The sequence below is a fragment of the Heptranchias perlo genome, chromosome 8, assembly GCF_035084215.1.
Source record: "Heptranchias perlo isolate sHepPer1 chromosome 8, sHepPer1.hap1, whole genome shotgun sequence".
Taxonomy (NCBI): domain Eukaryota; kingdom Metazoa; phylum Chordata; class Chondrichthyes; order Hexanchiformes; family Hexanchidae; genus Heptranchias; species Heptranchias perlo.
The window spans coordinates 53,368,536-53,392,121 of NC_090332.1; the positions used below are offsets into that span (position 1 = coordinate 53,368,536).

The window sequence follows — 23,586 nt, forward strand, 5'->3', positions numbered from 1 at the left end:
ATTGGTGGAAGGATTAGAGGGGAGCTGAGGAAAAATGTTTTCATCCAGAGGGTGGTAGGGATCTGGAACTCACTGTCTGAAAGGGTGGTAGAGGCAGAAACCCTCATCACATTTAAGAAGTACCTGGATATGCACTTGAAGTGCCATAACCTACAAGGCTACAGACCAAGTGCTGGGAAGTGGGATTAGGCCGGGTGGCTCATTTTTGGCCGGCGTGGACACAATGGGCCGGATGGCCTCCTTCTGTGCCATAAATGTTCCTTGATTTTATGATTCTTTGTGTATTTGCCGGCAAGTGTCACCCTCTTATGACACCTCCCCATCCTGCGCACTGCTTGCTATGTGCCACACTCATCAAACACACATCAGCATGCCTCATACAAATTCACAAACCTTTGATGGAGCCTCACACTAATAAGCTGCACTTCTTTCTGCAGGACAAGTTGGCACACAATACCCAGGAGCAAATGTGAACAAGAGAAGTGATAGTTTCAATCCAGGTCCTATGCCCCATGGATCTGGGAGCCCTGCAGATTGTGGGCACAGACCTCTCTCAGAGCATCAGGGATGGAGAGTCGAGAGGCTTGAAGCATCAGGATCTCTGTCTTTTTCTCTTTTATTCAAACTGTACTCACTACACAGCTCTGTCAGGGAGCTGGCCAAACTGTCGATGCCTCACCATTCCACATGTCTGGGGCTTCTTAACCTGCCCAGTACTTGCTGTTCATTGTTCCTTTTTCTATTTGCAGGATCCTCTGTAGAATGAGCCCCTCCTGAAGAAGATGAGCCAAGCCAGCCTACACTGTCACCCGCTCCATCTTCAACAAACACCAGCACAGAGATCAGAATCCCGGGTGGGGTAGACAGTGAGGCAGAGGGGTCTGCACAGGATGAAGTTCACATCACAAGTGAGCAGCAGTTGGCCGGAGGGCGACTCCAGGTCGAAGCACTGCTAGAGTGGAGATGAAGACTTCAGTACCCCAGGTTTTAAGAGAAGGATCTTGGAAGTGCACCAGCAAATAGTGGATGCATTGGACAACTTGCTGAGGAGCTGCCGCATCATGACTAAGAGTATGGAGGTGTCCACCTCTAGCATGTGCAGTGTTCTGGTTCAAGGCATGACTTCTCTGCAGTCTACCATGGAGCGAATGGTATCATCCACAGGTGCCACCATGTCAGCTGGTCCAGACAACCCTGGCAGCAGACGAGCTTCGTCAGTCTACAGCCAGCTCTGGACCGCATTGCTAGAGGCCGCCCACCATGAGCACCCCCAGTGCCTTCGTTAGAATAAGAGCAGCCTTTCACCAGCAATGCCAAAACCATAAGGGCAGAACAACGTAGGAGCACCAGAGTCAGGAGAAGAGCACTTAAAAAATAAACCATTAAGTAGCACCTGGATGAATATATAGTTTTATAGCATTTTTTGAATTCATTAAACAAAAGCAGACCTTTGTGTGCAAATTGGCCCAACATTAGCTGCAGAGCCTGCATTGTCAGCTATTTGTATGACTGAAGGTCGGTGATTTGCATTTGTCTTATGACTATGAAAGGACTAGACTAGATGTTAGGGAGGAGTGGTCTTGGCGGGGTTGGGGGCAGGAGTTCAAGCGAATCGCTGGTTTATGAGTTGATCACTGACAACTGTAGCAGCTAATCAGCAGCTTCCCCTCTTTGTCCAGCACCTCATCATGAGCTCCTCATTGTCAGGAAGTATAGAAAAGCAGAATATTTTTTAAAAGGTGAGAGATTAAGAAATGTTGGTATTCAGAGGAATTTGGGTGTCCTTGTACATGAATCACAGAAAGGTTACATGAAGGTACAGCAAGCAATTAGGAAGGCAAATGGTACTTATTGCAAGGGGGTTGGAGTATAAGAGTAAGGAGGTCTTGCTGCAATTACATAGGACTCTGGTGAGACTACACCTGGAGTACTGTGTACAGTTTTGGTCTCCTTACCTTAGGAAGGATATACTTGCCTTAGAGGGGGTGCAATGAAGGTTCACTAGATTGATTCCTGGGATGAGAGGGTTGTCCTTTGAGGAGAGATTGAGTAGAATGGGTCTATATTCTCTGGAGTTTAGAGGAATGGGAGGTGATCTCATTGAAACGTATAAAATTCTTAGACAGCTTTATAGGGTAGATGCGGTGAGGCTGTTTCCCCTGGCTGGAGAGTCTAGAACTAGGTGTCATAGTCTCAAGATAAGGGGTCGGCCATTTAGGATCGAGATGAGGAAACTTTTCTTCACTCAGAGGACTGTGAATCTTTGGAATTCTCTACCCAAGAGGGCTGTGGATGCTCAGTCGTTGAGTATATTCAAGACTGAGATTGATATATTTTTGGACACAAAGGGAATCAAGGGACATGGGGATAGGGTGGGAAAGTGGAGTTGAGGTAAAAGATCGGCAATGATCTTATTGAATGGCAGAGCAGGCTCAAGGGGCCGTATGGCCTACTGCTCCTATTTCTTATGTTCTTAGGAGTCTTGCCAGGCTTCCTGCTGCTCCATTTCCAGGGTCTGTCCCTGCTGAATGGTGAGATTGTGGAGAATGTAGCAGGCCACCACCATACGTGACAATCTGTGCGGGTTGTATTCCAGGGCTTCCTCTGCTCGATGAGTACTTCCATGGCTATTGTTATACCAATGTTCAGCGGGAAAGTGCAGGTGGCGTAGTGGCAACATCAAACAGGTAATTAATGGGTACCCTTGTCGCCAAGCATTAATCCACCCATTGGCTGGTCCTGTTGGAAATGTGGAGGCACTGTGCTTTGCCGCAGTATAGCAGCATTGTGGCACCTCCCCGGAAAGCACGCACACACCTGCATTATTCTTGTGGCATGATCTGCGACAACCTTGGCATTCAGCGAATGAAATCCCTTCCTGTTCATGAATGCCACTGGTTAATGGGGAGCTGTCCACATGGCAACATGAGTGCAATCTATTACTCCCTGCACTTGGGGAAAGCTCAAGGCTGCAAAGCCAATAGTCAGCTCCTGCTGTCCATGGGGAACTTGGGGCCCGATTTTACCAGGGGGTGAGTTCGCGGTGGGGGGTCAATTGGGTGCGTGGGTAACGCGCCCGGTGAAATCAGTCTGCTCCGAACGCAATCGCAGGCTGATTGGATCCACTTACCTGTTCTTCCGGGTTCTCCGCTGCTAAGCTGCGCGGCGGGAGGACTGCGCATGCGCAATAAGGTCTGTCAGCTGGAGGAGCTCTATTTAAAGGGGCAGTCCTTCACTGACTGATGTTGCAAGAAATAGAAAAAATTACAGCATGGAGCAGCCCAGGGGGAAGGCTGCTCCCAGGTTTAATGATGCCTCACTCCAGCTCTTATTGGATGGGGTGAGGAGGAGAGGGAGGACAGAGATCTGCCTGCCTCTGCCACCAAGAAGGCCTGGCTCGAGGTGGCAGAGGAGGTCACCTGCACCACCAACATATCGCGCACCTGCATACAGTGCAGGAGGCGCTGCAATGACGTAAGTAGGTCAGCCAAAGTGAGTACATTTACTCATTCCCCTACATTCTGTCTGCCACATCACTGCCCCCACCCCACATCTCCTTCTGCACTGCCAACACTACTCTGTCACATCACCCCTCACACCCACTCAAACCTCATCTTCATCTTACCTGCACTTACTCACCTCGCCAGTACTCATCCCGCCACTACCACTCAACCCAATCCTCATACAATCTCATGGCTCTATCTCATACTCACCCTCTCATGCATCTCTTTCACGGTCAGCCTCACTCAACCTGCCACTACCTGTGCTGCAGCCTCAGGGCATGCATCACATATGTGCAGTAGGAAGTGCAAGGCAAATGTGTCGTGAGCATGAAGGGGATGCACAAGGGTGTTTGAGGATTTGTCATGGTTTTTGCTTATATTTAATTTCTGATCAACTCACATTATATTGGCACCACTACTGCCATGTCTTTGCGAATCTTGTCTGGTTTGTGCAATAATGCCCTTTCCTGAGGGTCACAATGAAGACCCACAACTGATGCCACCCATTGTGTCACTGCAGCGTGGGTGTAAGTGTATTTGCAGGGCTCTTTTGTGCAGACGACTGAGAGACGTCGGCAATGTCCCCGGTGGCACCCTGGAAGGATGCGGAGGAGAAGTTGTTGAGGGCAGTGGTGACTTTGACAGCGACAGGTAAGAAGATGGTGCTCGGGCCAGCCGGGAGCAGCTCGGCATGAGGGAGGCTGCAGATGTCCACGACTACATGTCGAGTGACTCTGAGCCTCTGTGTGCACTGCTGCTCAGAGAGGTCCAGGAAGCTGAGCCTCGGTCTGTGGACCCTGTGGCGAGGGTAGTGCCCTCTGCGACGCATCTCTCTCTGTGGTTGCCCTCCCTCCTGCTGTGCAGGTGGATGTGTCACAGCACTGTGTTGTGGAGCTCCACGTGTCACAGGTGGACGGCGAGGCTGGTGATGCTGTTCGCCCTCCGAGGAGGTCATGACTGCAGCTACGGCAGCCCCCATCCAGAAGATGTACATCTGAGGGGGTCCGCAAGGTAGGTACATGTGTCTGGACACTGAGGTAAGTGTGCAAGTTGGTGAATTTGATTGTTAGGAGGAGGGTGGTGGAGGCCAAACTTTGTCCAAAGTGACAGAGTGGCCTCCTGCAATGAGTGAGGGTCTCCCCCCGACCTGTCAAATGGACCTTTGCAGCTGCCACAGGCTGATGGCTGCAACACATCCATTTGAACTGGGAGTGTTTCCTCCAGTACGGGAAACAGTCGCAGTCAGTTGCAAAATCCCATCTCTCCTAAAATGTTATGTTAATCAGGTCTCTAAACGACCTGAAATACCTTAAGTGGCACCCTGCCGGCTTTAATTGCCGGCGGGAGTCCCACATGTGGGGGCTGCACGTGCATGTCAGCGCGTCAGTGGGGATCCCGGAAATTGGGTGGGTTGGAGCCGGGCTCCCGACCCACCCCGGGAATCCCCAATTTTCGTAGCCCCCCCGCCACCAACGCACCCGATCGCAGTTGCTAAAATCGAGCCCTTAATGTGCACACTGGCCCTTCGTAAGATGGCGTCTGATGTGTGCAAGTCACCTGCTGAAGCTTGGAATGACCCAGAGGCAAGAAAGTCAGAGCCTTCATGACCTTGAAGGCTATAGGCAATGCATGGCCATCTCTCAATATGGGCTCCTAGTCTGACTGCAGCAGCTGACATAGGACAGCCTTGATGCTGAACAAAAGCCTCCTAAAACTTTTTTCCTCAGTGAAATTGTGGTAAGTGACCCTGTTTGGAGGTTACAGGCACCTTTGTTGCCCCCCTCCCCCTCTTGGCAGTATTCCTGCAGTCCCCCATACAGCTTCTTGGTCTCCTTGCTCTTGGTACTGCTGCCCTTCTTCTTCTTCCACCCAGATAGAATTACAAAGAATTACACAGAAACAGGCCATTCGATCCAACTGGTGTTTATGTTCCACATGGGCCTCTTCCCACCCTACTTTATCTAACCCTATCAGCATAACCTTCTATTCACTTCTCCCTCATGTACGTATCTAGCTTCCCCTTAAATGCATCTATGCCATTCGGCTCAACCACTCCATGTGGTAGCAAAAGTTTCACATTCTAACCACTCTCTGAGTAAAGAAGTTTATCCTGAATTCCTTATTGGATTTATTAGTGACAATCTTATATTTCTGGCCCCAGGTTTTGGTCTCCCTCACAAGTGGAATCAACTTCTCTATGTCTACCCTATCAAATCCCTTCATAATTTTGAAGACCTCTATTAGGTCACCCTTCTCTTATCTAGAGGAAAAAGCCCCAGCCTGTTCAGTCTTTCCTGATAGTTACAACCTCTCAGTTCTGGTATCATCCTTGTAAATCTTTTTGCACCATCTCCATTGCCTCTGTATCCTTTTTGTAATATGGAGATCAGAACTGTACACAGTACTCTAAGTGTGATCTAACCAAGGTTTGATACAAGTTTAACACAACTTCTCTGCTTTTCAATTCTATCCCTCTAGAAATGAACCCCAGTGCTTGGTTTGCCTTTTTTATGGCCTTGTTGACCTGCGTTGCTTCTTTTAATGATTTGTGCATCTGTACCCCCGAGATCCTTTTGCTCCTTTGCCCTATTTAGACTCTTATTATTCAGCAGTATGTGGCCTCTTTATTTTTCCTACCAAAATGTAGCACCTCACACTTGTCCATATTGAAATCTATCTGCCAATTACATGCTTATTCTGCAAGTTTAGGTGTTGCAAGAACTGCTTCCATTGGAATTGCAGGTTATACGAGGCTGCCAGTGCTTCAAAAGAGCCACCAACGCTTATCTCAAGCAAAGTAGAGTGCTCTGGAATAAGGTAGGCTTGTTTCCAGCTAGATCCAGTGATCCAAAAAAATCATGAGTGCTCCTTGCTTCATGTACTGCCCAGCCCCCTGGGCGGGTCCTGTACTCAGCGGCTGTCCTGCTATTTCCTGTTAAAATTGCAGCGGGATCTGCCAATCTGTCTGATTAAGACCCCTATTTAAATAATGCTGCCGCCTGATACAGGCGGGTGCCTGGATCATCTGTGCCCTTACTGACAGGGCAGTAAGTGATGCACTTCCATTTTAACTATCTTACTGCGCCATTTGTACCCATCGAAATGGGTTAAAATCAACCTGTGCATGACTGATATGGCTCTAGCATGGTGCCTGACTCTTAAAGAGACCATATCCCAGTCAGTTTTCGTTGGATGTGACCTGTTTGTTCATATGCGGAGGTTGAACAACGATCGAAGAATAAGGAAGACCATACCAACAGAAAGTCACATCCATGTGGTTTACTGGGTGTCCAATGTGTATGTTTGTCAAGTATAATTGTTTAAGCGACCAACAACACTATCAAGTTAAACATCTAGAGGGTGAAATTACTTCTGCCAATAAGTTTGATGGAAAAAATAGGTGTGCGTACAAAACTGGATTTACAATTTCTTTTTAATTAACATTGCCTTTTAAAAATTATTGAAGTGACAAATTTCAACCCCTCCCCCCCCAGTACTTTATTTGTAGGTTGATTGATCCACTTGACAAAGTCATGCCATGTTAAAAATTAAATTGGTTCATTGACTGTTATTACATAGAGGCCAATGGCCATAATAACTATTTTTGTCTATATTTGTTCTGTAACTGTGTCAGTGGAAGTAACCCACTTCTAGAATACATCACAGCTTCTGTTCCACAGCATGTCCTTGTTTTTGCAGTGCAATTTATTGTGTTGGTTGCTCTCTGTTTTAAAAATAAAGGAGGGAAAGAGCATGTTGAGTTGTTGAATAAAATGCAGAGTTGTGCATGTTTACCCAGTTTTGCAATGTAACAGTGCTTCACACGAAACATTCAACGTGGTTGCTAATTTTCTTCTCTTTCTTGTTTTCCCCCTCCCTTTTCTTGCCATATGTCACCATTATACTCTTTCCATATTTCTGATATTCCATACATCTGTTCTCCATTTATGATTCAGTGTGATCAGGACCAATGCATTCAGAGCACTAAATTCGTTTTGCAGGCTGCAGCCACACCGCTGTTACAGAATGAGTCAAGTCCAACCAACGAAGAGTCCCATCTCCCTGGGAAAATGACAATTTCTTCTCAATGTGCCACGTTAGCTCTTGGGCAGCCAACACCTCCACCTTCTACATCAAACCTCGCAACAGAAACCATAATAACAGATACAATGCCACTAAAGAAAGAATGTGAAGCTCACCACTTTCTTACGCCAGAAGAGGCTCCATCACCTCCAGGAATGCTCACCCCAGTTACCCCTCTTACTCACAGCCACACGATGCATGTCCTGAATGCAGTCACCCAGGATTCAATGCATGAGGATTCAGTTCGTGGCCTGGTCAAGCTCAGCTCAGTTTAACCTCTTTTGTGTCCATTTTAATCTTTCCTAATTCCAGATGTTTGCTGGAAGCACCAAAAGTCGTATCAGGAAATGCTACCATAATCCCATCACAAACTGTCACAGGCGATCACTTCTAGCCTGGTTACAGAGTATGTGCCATAGTATGAAGAAGAAAAGTGCCATTCTCATGAGTTATTCAGACTAAGAAACAACACTTCACTAAAATTTGTTTTATCTGTGGAGCCATGGCAAAAGACTTTCAACTGCACTCAGATACTGTACAATAGTATTATTTCTATTGTGCTACATTTTGAAAATCTGTGGCACAGTGGAAATTGGTAGGAAAGATCCTTGACTTGTCCAGCTACTGAAATATGAAGTGAGAAGACTGAATGAATCAGTTGTTGAATCCAGCATGAATTGTCTTTATCACCTAAACATGAGTTTCTCATCTCTTAAGTAGATGGTCTAGAGTGAGTAATTACAAGGTATTCTGCTAAAGCCTGTTTAGGCTAATCTAGGATACTGTGCCACATTGTAAACAAGTGTTACAGAGCAGTGTACAAATACTGAATACATTGGTGATCTTTGTTTTGCTATGAATATAAATAAGTGCAAAAGGAATGCATCCTTTATCGTTCACTGTATTGATTTTATTTTTATTGCTTAGTAGGACCAAGCATATTGAGGGCTACTATTGTCTCATACCATATCATTTATCTCTTTTATGTAAAGTGTTCAAGAAGATGCTGTGTTGTGCCATGTCATCGTTTAAAACTGGTGATATTTATTTCCTGTGTACATTAATAAATTGTTGGCACCTTTTATTCTTTAAATCCATATACCATGGCAGTTGTGTACAATGGAATTCCTATGCTCAACAAAAGTGCTTTCACCTGCCCAATTTTGTTTATGCACCATCTCCCACTACATTAAGTTTTGGTTAATATAAATCTGCTTACACGTTAGAATCATACAGCACAGAAGGAGGCGATTTGGCCTATCGTGCCTGTGCCCACTCTTTGAAATAGCCATCCAATTAGTCCCACTCCCCTGCTTTTTCCCTATAGCCCTGCCAGTTTTCCTTTTCAAATATTTATCCAATTCCCTTTTGAAAGTTACTGTTGAATCTGCTTCCACCACCCTTTCAGGCAGTGAATTCCAGATCATAACCACTCGTTGCATAAACAAAATTCTCATTACCCCTCTGTTTCTTTTGCCAATTATCTTGAATCTGTGTCCTCTGGTTACCAACCCTCCTGCCAGTGAAAACAGTTTCTACTTATTTACTCTATCAAAACCTGTAATAATTTTCAACACCTCTGTTAAATCTCCCTTTAACCTTCTCTGCTCTAAGGATAACAATCCCAGCTTCTCTAGTGTCTCCACGTTACTTCAGTCCTTCATCCCTGATACCAGTCTAGTAAATCTCCTCAGCACCCACTTTAATGCTTTGACATCCTTTCTAAAGTGTGGTGCCCAGAATTGGACATTATATTCCAGCTAAGGCCTAACCAATGATTTATAAAGGTTTAGCATAACTTCCTTCTTTTTGTACTCTATGCTTCTATTTTATAAAGCCTTCTCAACTTGACCTGCACCTCCAAAGATTTGTGTATGTGAACCCCCAGGTTCCTGCACCCCGTTTAAAATTGTACCATTTAGTTTATTTTGCCTCTCCTCATTCTTCCTTCCAAAATGCATCACTTTACACTTCTCTGCATTAATTTCATCTGCCATGTGTCTTCCCATTACGCCAGTGTGTCCACGTCTTCCTGAAGTCTGCTACTATCCTCCTCACTGTTTACTGTATTTCCGAGTTTAGTGTCATCTGCAAACTTTGAAATTATGCCCTTTATAATCAAGTCCAGGTCATTAATATATACCAAAAAGAGCGGTGGTCCTAATACCAATCCCTGGAGCACAGCACTATATACTTCCTTCCTGTCTGATAAACAACCGTTCATCACTACTCTCTGCTTTCTGTATCTTAGCCAATTTTGTATCCACACTGCCACAACCTCTTTAATCCCATTGACTCCAATTTTGCTAATAAGTCTATTATGTGGTACTTTATCAAACACATTTTGAAAGTCCATGTACACAACATTAACTGCACTACCCTCATCAACCCTCTCCATTACTTCATCAAAGAACTCAATCAAGTTTGTCAGACATGATTTGCTGTTAACAAATCTGTGTTGGCTGTCATTTATCAATCCATATTTTTCCAGGTGACAATTTTGTCTCGGATTATTGTCTCTAGAAGTTTCCCCACCACTGACATTAGGCTGACTGGCCTGTAATTACTGGCTTTATCCCTCTCCCCTTTTTTGAACAGGGGTATAACATTTGCAACTCTCCTGTCCTCAGGCACCACTGCCATATCAAAGAATTGGAAGATTGTGGCCAGAGCCACCATTATTTCCACCCTTACTTCCTTCAGCAACCTAGGATGCATCCCATCTGGACAGAGTGACTTTTCTACTTTGAGAGCTGCTAACCTTTTAAGTACCTTCTCTTTATCTATTTTTTTCCTATCCAATTTATCTACCCCCTCCTCCTTTACTGTGACATTGGCAGCATCCTCTTTTTTGAGGACAGATTCAAAGTACTTATTTAGTATTAGAATTATGTAGAATGTACAGTGCAGAAACAGGTCATTTGGCCCAACAGGTCCATGCCGATGTTTATGCGCCACAGGAGCCTCCTCCCACCCATCTTCATCTAACCCCATCAACATATCCTTCTATTTCTTTCCTCCCTCATGTGTTTGTCCAGCATCCCCTTAAGTGCATCTATGCTAGTCACTTCAACTATTCCTTGTGGTAGTAAGTTCCACATGTTAACCACTCTCTGGATAATGAAGTTTCTCCTGAATTCCCTATTGGATTTATTAGTGACTATTTTAGATTGATAGCCCCTACTTCTGGTCTCCCCCACAAGTGGATACATCTACAGGGTATTTAACAGGCAGGAAGGAAGGGGAGGTGGGGTGGCTATGTTAATAAAGGAAGGAATCACTGTAATACAGAGAAATGATATTGGGACAAAGGATCAGGATAATGAAACAGTTTGGGTAGAGATAAGGAATAATAAGGGGAAAAAATACGAGTGGGCGGAGTATATAGGCCTCCTAATAGTTGCAACTCTGCTGGAAGAAGTATTAATCAGGAAATAGTTGGGGCATGTAATAAGGGAACAGCTACAATTATGGGGGATTTTAACTATCATTAACTGGACAAATCAAATTGGGCAGGGCAGCCTTGAGGAAGAGTTTATTGAGTGTATTAGGGATGGATTTCTTGAGCAGTATGTAACTGAACCTACAAGGGGGCAAGCAACCTTGGACCTGGTCCTGTGCAATGAGCCAGGATTAATTAATAATGTCCTAGTTAAGGATCCCCTTGGAATGAGTGACCATAACATGGTTACATTCCATATCCAATTAGAGGGTGAGAAGGTTGGTTCTCAAACAAGCGTACTGAGCTTGAATAAAGGAGACTATGATGGTATGAGAGCGGAATTGATTAAAGTGGACTGGGAAATAGATTAAAGAGTAAGACGGTATATGAGCTGTGGTGTTCATTTAAGGAGTTATTTTACAACTTTCAAAAAATATATATTCCACTGAGGAAAAAAGGGTGTAAAAGAAATGACAGCCATCCATGGCTAAGTAAAGAAATTAAGGATAGTATCCGACTAAAAACAAGGACATATAAGGTAGCCAAACTTAGTGGGAGGATAGAAGATTGGGAAGTCTTCAAAAGACAGCAAAAAGTAACTAAAGGATTGATTAAGAAAGGGAAGATAGATTATGAAAATAAATTAGCAAAAGATATAAAAACAGATAGCAAGAGTTTCCACAGTTATATAAAAAGAAAAAGGGTGGCTAAGGCAAACGTAGGTCCCTTAGAGGATGAGACCGGGAAATTAATGGTGGGAAACATGGAGATGGCAAAAATGCTGAACAAATATTTTGTTTCAGTCTTTACGGTAGAGGACACTAAGAATATCCCAACACTGGGGGGGGGGGGGGCAGGAGCTAAATACGATTAAAATCACTAAGGAATTGGTACTCAGTAAATTAATGGGACTCAAGGTGGATAAATCCCCTGGACCTGATGGCTTACATCCCAGGGTCTTGAGGGAAGTGACAGTAGGGATTGTGGATGCTTTGGTAATAATTTTCCAAAATTCTCTGGACTCGGCAAAGGTGCTGGCAGATTGGAAAACTGCTAATGTAACACCCTTATTTAAAAAGGGTAGTAGGCAGAAGGCTGGAAATTATAGACCAGTTAGCCTAACATCTGTGGTGGGTAAAATTTTGGAGTCTATTATTAAGGAGACAGTAGCGGAACATTTGGATAAACATAATTTAATTGGACAAAGTCAGCATGGCTTTACGAAGGGGAAGTCATGTCTGACAAATTTGCTTGAGTTCTTTGAGGACATAACGTACAGGGTGGATAAAGGGGAACCAGTGGACGTAGTGTATTTAGACTTCCTGAAGGCATTCGACAAGGTGCCACATAAAAGATTATTGCTCAAGATAAAGAATCACTGGATTGGGGGTAATATTCTGGCATGGGTGGAGGATTGGTTATCTAACAGGAAGCAGAGAGTTGGGATAAATGGTTCATTCTCGGACTGGCAACCAGTAGCCAGTGGTGTTCCGCAGGGGTCGGTGCTGGGTCCCCAACTCTTTACAATCTATATTAACAATTTGGAGGAGGGGACCGAGTGTAACATATCAAAGTTTGCAGATGATACAAAGATGGGAGGGAAAGTAGAGAGTGAGGAGGACATAAAAACCTACAAGGGGATATAGACAGGCTGGGTGAGTGGGCGGAGATTTGGCAGATGCAATACAATATTGGAAAATGTGAGGTTATGCACTTTGGCAGGAAAAATCAGAGAGCAAGTTATTATCTTAATGGCAAGAAACTGGAAAGTACTGCAGTTCAAAGGGATCTGGGGGTCCTAGTGCAAGAAAATCAAAAAGTTAGTATGCAGGTGCAGCAGGTGATCAGGAAGGCCAACGGAATGTTGGCTTTTATTGCTAGGGGGATAGAATATAAAAACAGGGAGGTATTGCTGCAGTTATATAAGGTATTGGTGAGACCGCACCTGGAATACTGCATACAGTTTTGGTGTCCATACTTAAGAAAAGACATACTTGCTCTCGAGGCAGTACAAAGAAGGTTCACTCGTTTAATCCCGGGGATGAGGGGGCGGACATATGTGGAGAGGTTGAGTAGATTGGGACTCTACTCATTGGAATTCAGAAGAATGAGAGGCGATCTTATTGAAACATGTAAGATTGTGAAGGGGCTTGATCGGGTGGATGCGATAAGGATGTTCCCAAGGATGGGTGAAACTAGAACTAGGGGGCATAATCTTAGAATAAGGGGCTGCTCTTTCAAAACTCAGATGAGGAGAAACTTCTTCACTCAGAGGGTAGTAGGTCTGTGGAATTTGCTGCCCCAGGAAGCTGTGGAAGCTACATCATTAAATAAATTTAAAACAGAATAGACAGTTTCCTAGAAGTAAAGGGAATTAGGGGTTACGGGGAGCGGGCAGGAAATTGGACATGAATTTAGATTTGAGGTTAGGATCAGATCAGCCATGATCTTATTGAATGGCGGAGCAGGCTCGAGGGGCCGATTGGCCTACTCCTGCTCCTATTTCTTATGTTCTTATGTTCTCTACGTCTACCCTATCAAACCCTTTCATAATCTTAAAGACCTCGATCAGGTCACCCCTCAGTCTTCTCTTTTCTAGAGAAAAGAGCCCCAGCCTGTTCAACCTTTCCTAATAGGTATAACCTCTCAGTTCTGGTATCATGCTGGTAAATCTTTTTTGCACCTTCTCCAGTGCCTCTATATCCTTTTTATAATATGGAGACTAGAACTGTGCACAGTACTCCAAGTGTGGTCTAACCAAGGTTCTATACAAGTTTAACATAACTTCCCTGCTTTTCAATTCTATCCCTCTAGAAATGAACCCCATTGCTTTATTTGTTTTTTTTAGGGCCTTATTAACCTGTGACACTATTTTTTAATGATTTGTGTATCTGTAGCCCCAGACCCCTCTACCCCATTTAGACTCTTATTTTCCAAGCAGTATGTGGCCTCCTTATTCTTCCTACCAAAATGTACCACCTCACACTTGTCTATATTGAAATTCATTTGCCATTTACACGCCCATTTTGCAAGTTTATTAATGTCCTCCTGTATTTTGTCGCAGTCCTCCTCAATATTAACTGAACCCCCAATTTGGTGTCGTCTGCAAATTTTGATATTGTACTTCTGACTCTAGAGTCCAAATCGCTTCTGTAAATGCTGAACAACAGCGGTCCCAGCTCGATCCTTGTGGAACACCACTTCCCACTTTTTGCCAGTCTGAGTAACTACCTTTAACCCCTACTCTCTGATTTCTGTTTAGTAGCCAGCTTGCTATCCATGCTGCTACTTGTCCCCTGACTCCACATGCTCTGATCTTAGTCATGCGTTTACTATGCGGTACCTTATCGAAGGCCTTTTGAAAATCCAAATATATTACATCTACTGCATTACCTTTGTCTACCCGTTCTGTTATTATTCAAAGAGTTCACTATGGTTGGTCAAGCATGACCTTCCCTTTTGAAATCTGTGCTGACTATTCTTTATTATATTTTCGGTTTCTAGACATTTTTCTATTACACCTTTGAGTAAGGATTCCATTATTTTTCCCACCACAGATGTTAAGCTAATTGGTCTATAGTTCCCTGGACTTGTTCTATCTCCTTTTTTAAATATAGGAATCACATCAGCTGTCCGCCAGTCCTCTGGCATTATTCGTTTTTCTAATTAATTTTTATGTATATATAATAGTGCCTCTGCTACCTCTTTTCGAACTTCTTTTAATATGCGTGGATGCAATCCATCCAGACCTCGGGTTTTATCTTCCCTAAATTTGATTTGTTTATCAATTATCTCCCCCCTTTCTTTCTTAAATGTCTTTATATCTTTTTTGATCTCTTCTTCTGATATCATGCCCACCATGTTAGCCTTCCTGATAAATACTAAAGCAAAGTAATTATTTAATATTTCTGCCATTTTGTTGTCATTACCTGTGAGTTTATCGTGTGTATCCCTTAGTGGCCCTATCCATATCTTGATTTCTCTTTTGTTATTTATGTGTCTGTAGAATACTTTATTTCTTTTTATATTCCTTGATAATTTAATTTCATAGTTTCTCTTTGCCTTCCTAATTTTTTTTTTTACTTCTTCCATTTTGTCATCTTTTCCCTTTGTGTGTACTTGCTGTATGCTTTTATCTTTGGTTTCAATTTTACCTTTAGTTCTTTATCCATCGATTGTGTGTCATTACTGGCTAGTTTGTTCTTGCTTTTTAATGGGGTATATTTATCCTGAATTCTATTGATCATCATTTTAAATGTTTCCCACTGCTGTTATATTTCTTTGTCAGTAAAGTTCTCCAGTTTACTTTCCCTAGTTCCATTCTCATCCCCTTAAAATCAGGGATTTTCCAATTTATTACTTTGATCTTTGTCTTACTTACGTCCTTCTCAATCTTTATCTTAAGCAGTATTATGTTGTGATCTCTATTGCCTAGATGTTCCCCTACGCTTACTTCTCTTATCTGTTCTGGTTCATTTCCCATCACTAGATCCAGCAGTGATTTCTCTCTTGTTGGGCTTTTTACATACTGGGTAAGAATGGAGTCTTGCACACATTGTAAAAGCTCCATTCCCAGTACCCCCTTACTTACCTCTTCTTGCCAGTTTATTTGGGGGTAGTTAAACTCACCTATAATTATTATTCTACCTCCTTTACTCATTTAGCATAATTGCTTACATATTTATTCCTCTTCCTTCTTTCTGTAGATGATTTGTAGTATTATATCATATCATAGTATTATAGTAGTACAGCACAGGAGGAGGCCATTCAGCCCATCATGTCTGTGCCAGTTCTTTGAAAGAGCTATATAATTAGTCCCATTTCCCTGCCCTTTCCCCGTAGCCCTATAATGTTTTCCCCTTCAAGTATTTAGCTATTCCCTTTTGAAAGTTATTACTGAATCTGCTTCCACCACCCTTTCAGGCAGTGCATACCACATCATTACTACTCGCTGTGTAAAAAATTGTTTCCTCATGTCGCCTCTGGCTCTTCTGCCGATCACCTTAAATCTGTGTCCTCTCATAGAGTCATAGAGTTATACAGCACGGATAGAGGCCCTTCGGCCCATCGTGTCCGCGCCGGCCATCAGCCCTGTCTACTCTAATCCCATATTCCAGCATTTGGTCCGTAGCCTTGTATGCTATGGCATTTCAAGTGCTCATCCAAATGCTTCTTGAATGTTGTGAGGGTTCCTGCCTCCACAACCCTTTCAGACAGTGAGTTCCAGACTCCAACCACCCTCTGGGTGAAAAAGTTCTTTCTCAAATCCCCTCTAAACCTCCCGCCTTTTACCTTGAATCTATGTCCCCTTGTTATAGAACCCTCAACGAAGGGAAAAAGCTCCTTAGTATCCATCCTATCTGTGCCCCTCATAATTTTGTACACCTCAATCATGTTCCCCCTCAGCCTCCTCTGCTCCAAGGAAAACAAACCCAATCTTCCCAGTCTCTCTTCATAGCTGAAGCGCTCCAGCCCTGGTAACATCCTGGTGAATCTCCTCTGCACCCTCTCCAAAGCGATCACATCCTTCCTGTAGTGTGGCGACCAGAACTGCACACAGTACTCCAGCTGTGGCCTAACCAGTGTTTTATACAGCTCCATCATAACCTCCTTGCTCTTATATTCTATGCCTCGGCTAATAAAGGCAAGTATCCCATATGCCTTCTTTACCACCTTATCTACCTGTTCCGCCGCCTTCAGGGATCTGTGAACTTGCACACCAAGATCCCTCTGACCCTCTGTCTTGCCTAGGGTCCTCCCATTCATTGTGTATTCCCTTGCCTTGTTAGTCCCTCCAAAGTGCATCATCTCGCACTTTTCCGGGTTAAATTCCATTTGCCACTGTTCCGACCATCTGACCAACCCATCTATATCGTCCTGCAGACTGAGGCTATCCTCCTCGCTATTTACCACCCTACCAATCTTTGTATCATCAGCGAACTTACTGATCATACCTTTTACATTCATATCCAAGTCATTAATGTAGACCACAAACAGCAAGGGACCCAGCACCGATCCCTGTGGTACCCCACTGGCCACAGGCTTCCAGTCACAAAAACAACCTTCGACCATCACCCTCTGCCTTCTGCCACTAAGCCAGTTTTGTATCCAAAGTGCCAAGGCACCCTGGATTCCATGGGCTCGTACCTTCTTGACCAGTCTCCTGTGGGGGGGTGGGGGGGGTCAAGAAGGTACGAGCCCATGGAATCCAGGGTGCCTCTCTGGGAACAGTTTCTCCTTATTTACTTTATCAAAACCATTCATGATCTTGAACACCTCTATCAAATCTCCCCTTAACCTTCTCTGTTCTAAGGAGAACAATCCCAGCTTCTCCAGTCTCTTACATAACTGAAGTCCCTCATCCCAGGTACCATTCTAATAAATCTCTAATGGACCCTCTCTAAGGCTTTGACATCCTTCCGAAAGTGTGGTATGGTATACCCCTATTAGTGTGATTGATCCCTTATCTTTTATTTCAATCCATATGGATTCTGTTTGTATCCTTCTGTTAGTTATGTCCCTTTTTTTCTACTGCCATTATGTTATCTCTAATTAGTACAACTACTCCACCCCTTCCTTCCCTATCCTTTCTGATTATGTTATAACTTGCAATATTTAGTTGCCAGTCCTGTTCTTTATGTAGCCATGTTTCAGTTGTTCCTACTATATCTGGTTCCTCGCTTTGAAATATTGCCTCCAATTCCCCCGTTTTATTTTGGATGCTGTGTACATTGCTGTACATTGCTGTACAGGCAGTTTAATTCATCTTTAATAGTTGTTTCTTTTACTTTATTTTTAACAGCCCTTTTATACTTCTGTTTTAATATTGTATTTGTTCCTTGACTGTTTATGTAATCTTTATTCCTTACCATGATCTGACCTAATATCTCAGCCACGCTCTCTGCCTCCAGAAAAAGATTTCCTTTTTGGTCCCTAATTGGCCCCACCCTTCCTTTGACTATCCTTTTACTCGTTATATGTTATAAAAGACTTTATGTTACACACTAATCTTTTCTTATACGCTCCTTTTACCCCTCTTATTTCCTTTTCACTTCTCCTCTGCACGTTCTGTATTTAGCTTGATTCTCTACTGTATTATGAACTTGACATTTATCATAAGCCTCCCTTTTCTGTTTCATCCAGGAAGCTCCATCTTTTGATGGCCTTCCTTTCCCCCTCATAGAAATGTGTTTAGTGTGTGCCGGAACTATCTCCTCCTTGAAGGCCTCCCATTGCTCATTTACTGTTTTACCTGCTAATCTGTGTTTCTAATCCACCTGGGCCAGATCCCTTTTCAACTCACTTAGAATAGCCATGATATGCTGATCACTGTTTCCCAAATGCTTTCCCATGGAAACATGCTCCACTTGCTTCACTTTGTTGCCCAGAACTAAATGCAGCACTGTTTCCTTCCTCATTGTGCTCAACACATACTGATCAAGAAAGTTCTACTCTATACATTTCAGGTATTCCGCCCCCTCATTGCCCTTTGCACTGTTTTTTCCCCCAGTCTATGTTAGGACAACATATTAAGATAATTGAACTCCCCCATTATCACAACGCTATTGTTTTTACAGCTTTCTGAAATTTGTTTGTGGATTTACTCCTCCATCTCCTTCCCACTATTTGGTGGTCTAGGAACATAGGAACAGGAGTAGGCCATTTAGCCCCTCAAGCCTGTTCTGCCATTCAATGAGAACATGGCTGATCTGTGCCCTAACTCCATAAACCCGCCTTAGCCCCATATCCCTTAATATCTTTGGTTAACAAAAATCTATCAATCTCACATTTAAAATTAGCAATTGAGCAATTAGCATCCACTGCCGTTTGTGGTAGAGAGTTCCAAACTTCCACCATCCTTTGCGTGTAGAAGTGTTTCTTAGCTTCACTGCTGAAAGTCCTGGCTCCAATTTTTAGGCTATGTCCCCTAGTCCTAATCTCCCCAACCGGCAGAAATGGTTTCTCTCTATCTACCCTATCAGCTCCCCTTAATGTAGGATACAGCCAGCATTGTAACAGTTCCTGTTCTGTTCCTTAACTCTAATCAAATCAATTCTGTCTTTGAACTCTCAAGCACATCATGCCTTTCCAGAGCTGTAACAGTATCTTTGATCAATACTGCCACCATCCCCACCCCGCACTCCTTTTTTCATTTCCCTTTCCTATTCCTCCTGAATACATTGTTCTTTTGTTTATTTAACTTTTCTATTTAGAGTTTTGTTAAAATCTTAAGTAACTGGCACATGTTCCACCCATACCTCATTCTAAGACCATCATACACACAATTGTATGCTGGGCAAACAGAAAGAATGGAAAGTGTGAAGAAAAAGAAGTGTTCTTTCCTTCCAGGAGATATTCAGTTCAAATCTAAAGATAAATTTATGATGATGAGAGTGTGGAGAAACGTTTAGTTGAACCTTTATACTGTACTTGTTTTATGAAATATAAAGTTTATATTATGATTCTACTTTATTTCTGTGTGTCAAAGAAGGATGAAGGGATGATGTTTTTTACTGAAAGATGGTGTATAGATGGCATGTTCCCAGTATGCATTTTTGGTACTATATAGAATTATTCAGCAAATGATATCAATTGCAGCACTTGTGCATGTCGCAATATTTTATCTAGGTGGCATCTGTATGCAGGCCCACAATGGTTAGTTCAGTGGGACTCAATTTATGCTTACTTTTCAATCATCACGCAATCCCAGACATTTTAACATCCAGTCTGTGTTTGTTAAAGTTAAAAAGCTGAAGATTTTGTAATTGAAAACCCAGCCATATCAATAAGGTTGTGATGGACATCTGAAAGTAATTGTCATTACTCAGTAATACTGCATTGTTAAAGGAACTAAGCTGATTTTATTCTATGGATGTTACTATTCTTTAATTGTCCCAATTAATATTTCATACAAAAATATCATCTAATGGTGTTATCAAATCTGTGCCCAAATCCGTGCCTGCCTTTTCCGCAACTCCGTGTTTGAATCCCTCCAATCAGGTACTCGTCCCTGCCACAGTACTGAAACGGCCCTTATTAAAGTCACATATGACATCCTATGTGACCGTGACTGTGGTAAACTATCCCTCCTCATCCTTCTCGACCTGTCTGTTGCCTTTGACATGGTTGACCCACACCATCCTCCTCCAACGCCTCTCCTCCGTTGTCCAGCTGGGTGGGACTGTGCTTGTTTGGTTCCATTCTTATCTATCCAGTCGTAGCCAGAGAATCACCTGCAATGCCTTCTCTTCCCACTCCCGCACCGTTACCTCTGGTGTCCCCCAAAGATCTAAGCTCTGGAATTCCCTCTCTAAACCTCTCCGCCTCTCTATCTCTCCTTCTTTAAGATGCTCCTTAAAACCTTTGACCAAGCTTTTGGTCACCCGTCCTAATATCTCCTTATGTGGCTCAGTGTCAATTTTTGTTTGAAAATTGCTCCTGTGAAATGCCTTGGGACGTTTTACTACGTTAAAGACACTATATTAATGCAAGTTGTTGTTGTCACTTAAGATTTCAAGTGAAGTGTAATCATGCGTGTGTTAAATTGTCACGCTAAATCCAGTTCAATTGTGGAAATACGCCCAGTGCCTCAATGATATATTTTTTCCTTGGGCTGTGTCTACAGAAAGAATTTTTAGTTGTATTACACAAGGGTGATTACAGATGTGTTACTGCTGGTAGTAGTAGTGAGAGTAATTTGAGGTGATAAATTCAGAATATCATACAAGAACGATATTGCACAGGATTAAAATGTATTAAGTGTGATTAATTTTTTAATATACTGTTTTGTAATGTAACAGCGAACACTGATCCAACATTAACAATGCGCCAATAAGGTCAAGGCAACAATCAACATCAAATGCTGATCAGGTCTTCACTTCATATGCAGGGATGCCACTTGCTTCGAGACTTGAATAAATAAATAGCAAGTCCATTACCCCTACAATGGCTTCTCTTCCCACTCCCGTACCATTACTCCAGAGTCCCCCAAGGATCTATCCTTGGCCTCCTATTTCTCATCTACATGCTGCCCGTCGGTGACATCATCCAAAGACATGACGTCAGGTTCCACATTAACACTGACGACAGCCAGCTCTACCTCACCACCACCTGTCTTGACCGCTTCACTGCCGCTGTGTTGTCAGGCTGCTTATCCAACATCCAGTCCTGGATGAGCCAAAATTTTCTCCAATTAATGACTGGATAGACCGAAGCCATTGTCTTCAGCCCCCACCACAAACTATGTTCCTTAGCCACTGATTCCATCCCCTGGCCTCTGTCTCAGGCTGAACCAGACTGTTCGCAACCTCGGCGTCCTATTTGACCCTGCGCTAAGCTTCTGACCTCATACCCTCTCCATCACAAAGACTTGCACCTCAGAAACATCGCCTGTCTCCACCCCGCCTCAGCTCATCTGCTGCTGAAACGCTCATCCATGCTTTTGTTACCTCCAGACTTGACTATTCCAATGCTGTCCTGGCTGGCCTCCCATCTTTCACCCTCCATAGACTTGAGCTCATCCAAACCTATAGTACCCACATCCTTACTCCTAAGGTCCATGCACAATTACCCCTGTGCTTTCTGACTTACATTTTAAAATTCTCGATTTTAAAATTCTCATCCTCGCTTTCAAATCCCTCCATGGCCTCGCCCCTCCCTAGCTCTGTAATCTCCACCAGCCCTACAACCTTCCAAGAACTCTGCGTTCCTCCAGCTCTGGCCTCTTGTGTATCCCCCACTTCTTTCGCCCAACCGTTGGAGGCCATGCCTTTAGCTGTCCAGGCCCTGAGCTGTGGAATTCTCTCCCTAACCTCTCCGCCCCTCTTTCCTTCTTTAAGACGTTCCTCAAAATCTACCTCTTTGACCTGTCCCAATATCTTTTTCTTTGGCTCAGTGTCAATTTTGATTGATTACGTTCCTCTGAAGCTCCTTAGGACGGTGTGCTTTGTTAAAGGTGCTATATAAATGCAAGTTGTTGTTGTTGAATATAAGTAATTCAATACCAGTAGTATAGACCATATAACCAATTTAAAAATTATGGGATGGGGAGAGGTCTTTCATCTGCCAGGACTTTGTCTGTGCTATTCTTGAACAAGCAACGACCCTCCATTTTTCCTTTCCTTACTATGAGAAAGTACCTGTCTTCTTCTCTGCACCTCTTTCAGCACTAAAGGTTTCTCATAATGGCAGACAAAAGAGATGCTGCAAGGGGACCCCCCTCCCCCAGTTCTCGGACTCTTCATTAGCTTTATTTGTGGAAGAGGGGCATTCTCTTCCCACAAGGTCTCCAGACAAGTTGCTGAGCAGCAGCAGGCAAAGGTGGCAGAGTGGGTCAGCACCTGAAACATTGTGCCATGTATCTGGTTGTAATGCTGCAAAAATGTAATGACTAATAGTGATTATTGTGTTTAGTGGTTAGTGTCTTTAGTGGTTGGTAGTTTTTTTTGTGGTTAGTCTGTTAGAGTTAGTTAAAAAGCCTTAAAGCTAAACAAACAGTTAAAAAGAGCAAACAAACCCAGGGAAAAATCTAAAAAGGTGATGTGATAGTCAGGGCACAGGGAGGAGCGGTGGGACCCGAGGAAATTAAACTACGTCTTTAATTTACTACACATACCCATCTTTAACTATAAAATATAAATAAATAGTTAAATATAAATAAATAGTTAAATAAATCAAATTCAAGCTAAAATCCATCTACTAAATTTAATCTAGATCTTAAGTGTTTCTATTAGTTCTAGAATTAAATTAATATTACCAAATAAATAATTAAATAAAAACTAGAAATGGCCATGCAGGTTGTCTGTCAGGACTGTGACGTGTGGAAATCTGTGGACAGCAAGATTGTCCCAGATTGCCACATCAGCAGGAAATGTCTCTGCCTTGAGTCACTCCAGCTCAGAGTCCTTGGGGGTGATTTTTTTGGGTCGCGACCATAAAATTTTTGGACTTAGCATTCCCAGTGGGAAGCCTGTACTTTTCGGCACCGATGTTAAACCCGGAAATAAAGCCGGGTTGCAGTCGCGACCCAAAAACAACAGTTTTCAACTACCACCTGCCCCCAACCCACCTGTTCTTGGAGTTAAAATTACCCCCCTTGAGCTGGAGTGCGAGTTATAGACACTGCGACACATAGCTCTGCAGGGTAAGGGGAACCATGGGGAGATAGAGAAGGAGGTCCTATCCAACAGGTACAATGTACTTTCTACCTCTGAGGATAACCATGTAGGCTGCGGGATGGACAGCTAGAATGCTAACTGTGGCACCGTGGAGCAGGAGGCAGTCCAAGGTGGGGGCGGAGTATAATAGAAAGGTTGTAGTCATAGGGGATTCTATAATTAGGGGGATAGGTGGCGTCCTCTGCAGTCACGATCCAGAGTCCAGGAGGGTGCGTTGCCTACCACCAGGTGCAAGGGTAAAGGACATCTCGGAGCAACTGGAGAGGAACTTGGAAAGAGAGAGGGAAGATCCAGCTGTCATGGTCCATGTTGGGATCAATGACATAAGGAAGAAAAGGGAGGAGGTGCTGCTAAGAAAATATCAGAAGTTAGGACCTAAATT

General features: G+C 43.4%; 1 protein-coding gene across 11 annotated transcripts in view; it reads left to right on the forward strand.

Annotated features, from left to right (window-relative positions):
* zdhhc14 (zinc finger DHHC-type palmitoyltransferase 14) overlaps window positions 1–23,586 on the forward strand; it is a 632,056-nt gene that overhangs the window by 346,706 nt on the left and 261,764 nt on the right. Inside the window, exon 9 of one of the 11 annotated variants that reach the window (XM_067989130.1) lies at window positions 7,460–8,679. The exons of 9 other annotated variants lie outside the window; for them this stretch is intronic. In XM_067989130.1, coding sequence (XP_067845231.1) covers window positions 7,460–7,861 — 402 coding nt within the window. In that variant the 3' untranslated portion in view covers window positions 7,862–8,679. Of the gene's footprint in view, window positions 1–7,459; window positions 8,680–23,586 lie in introns of those variants that run through there. One more of the 11 variants, XM_067989131.1, reaches the window with a different exon arrangement.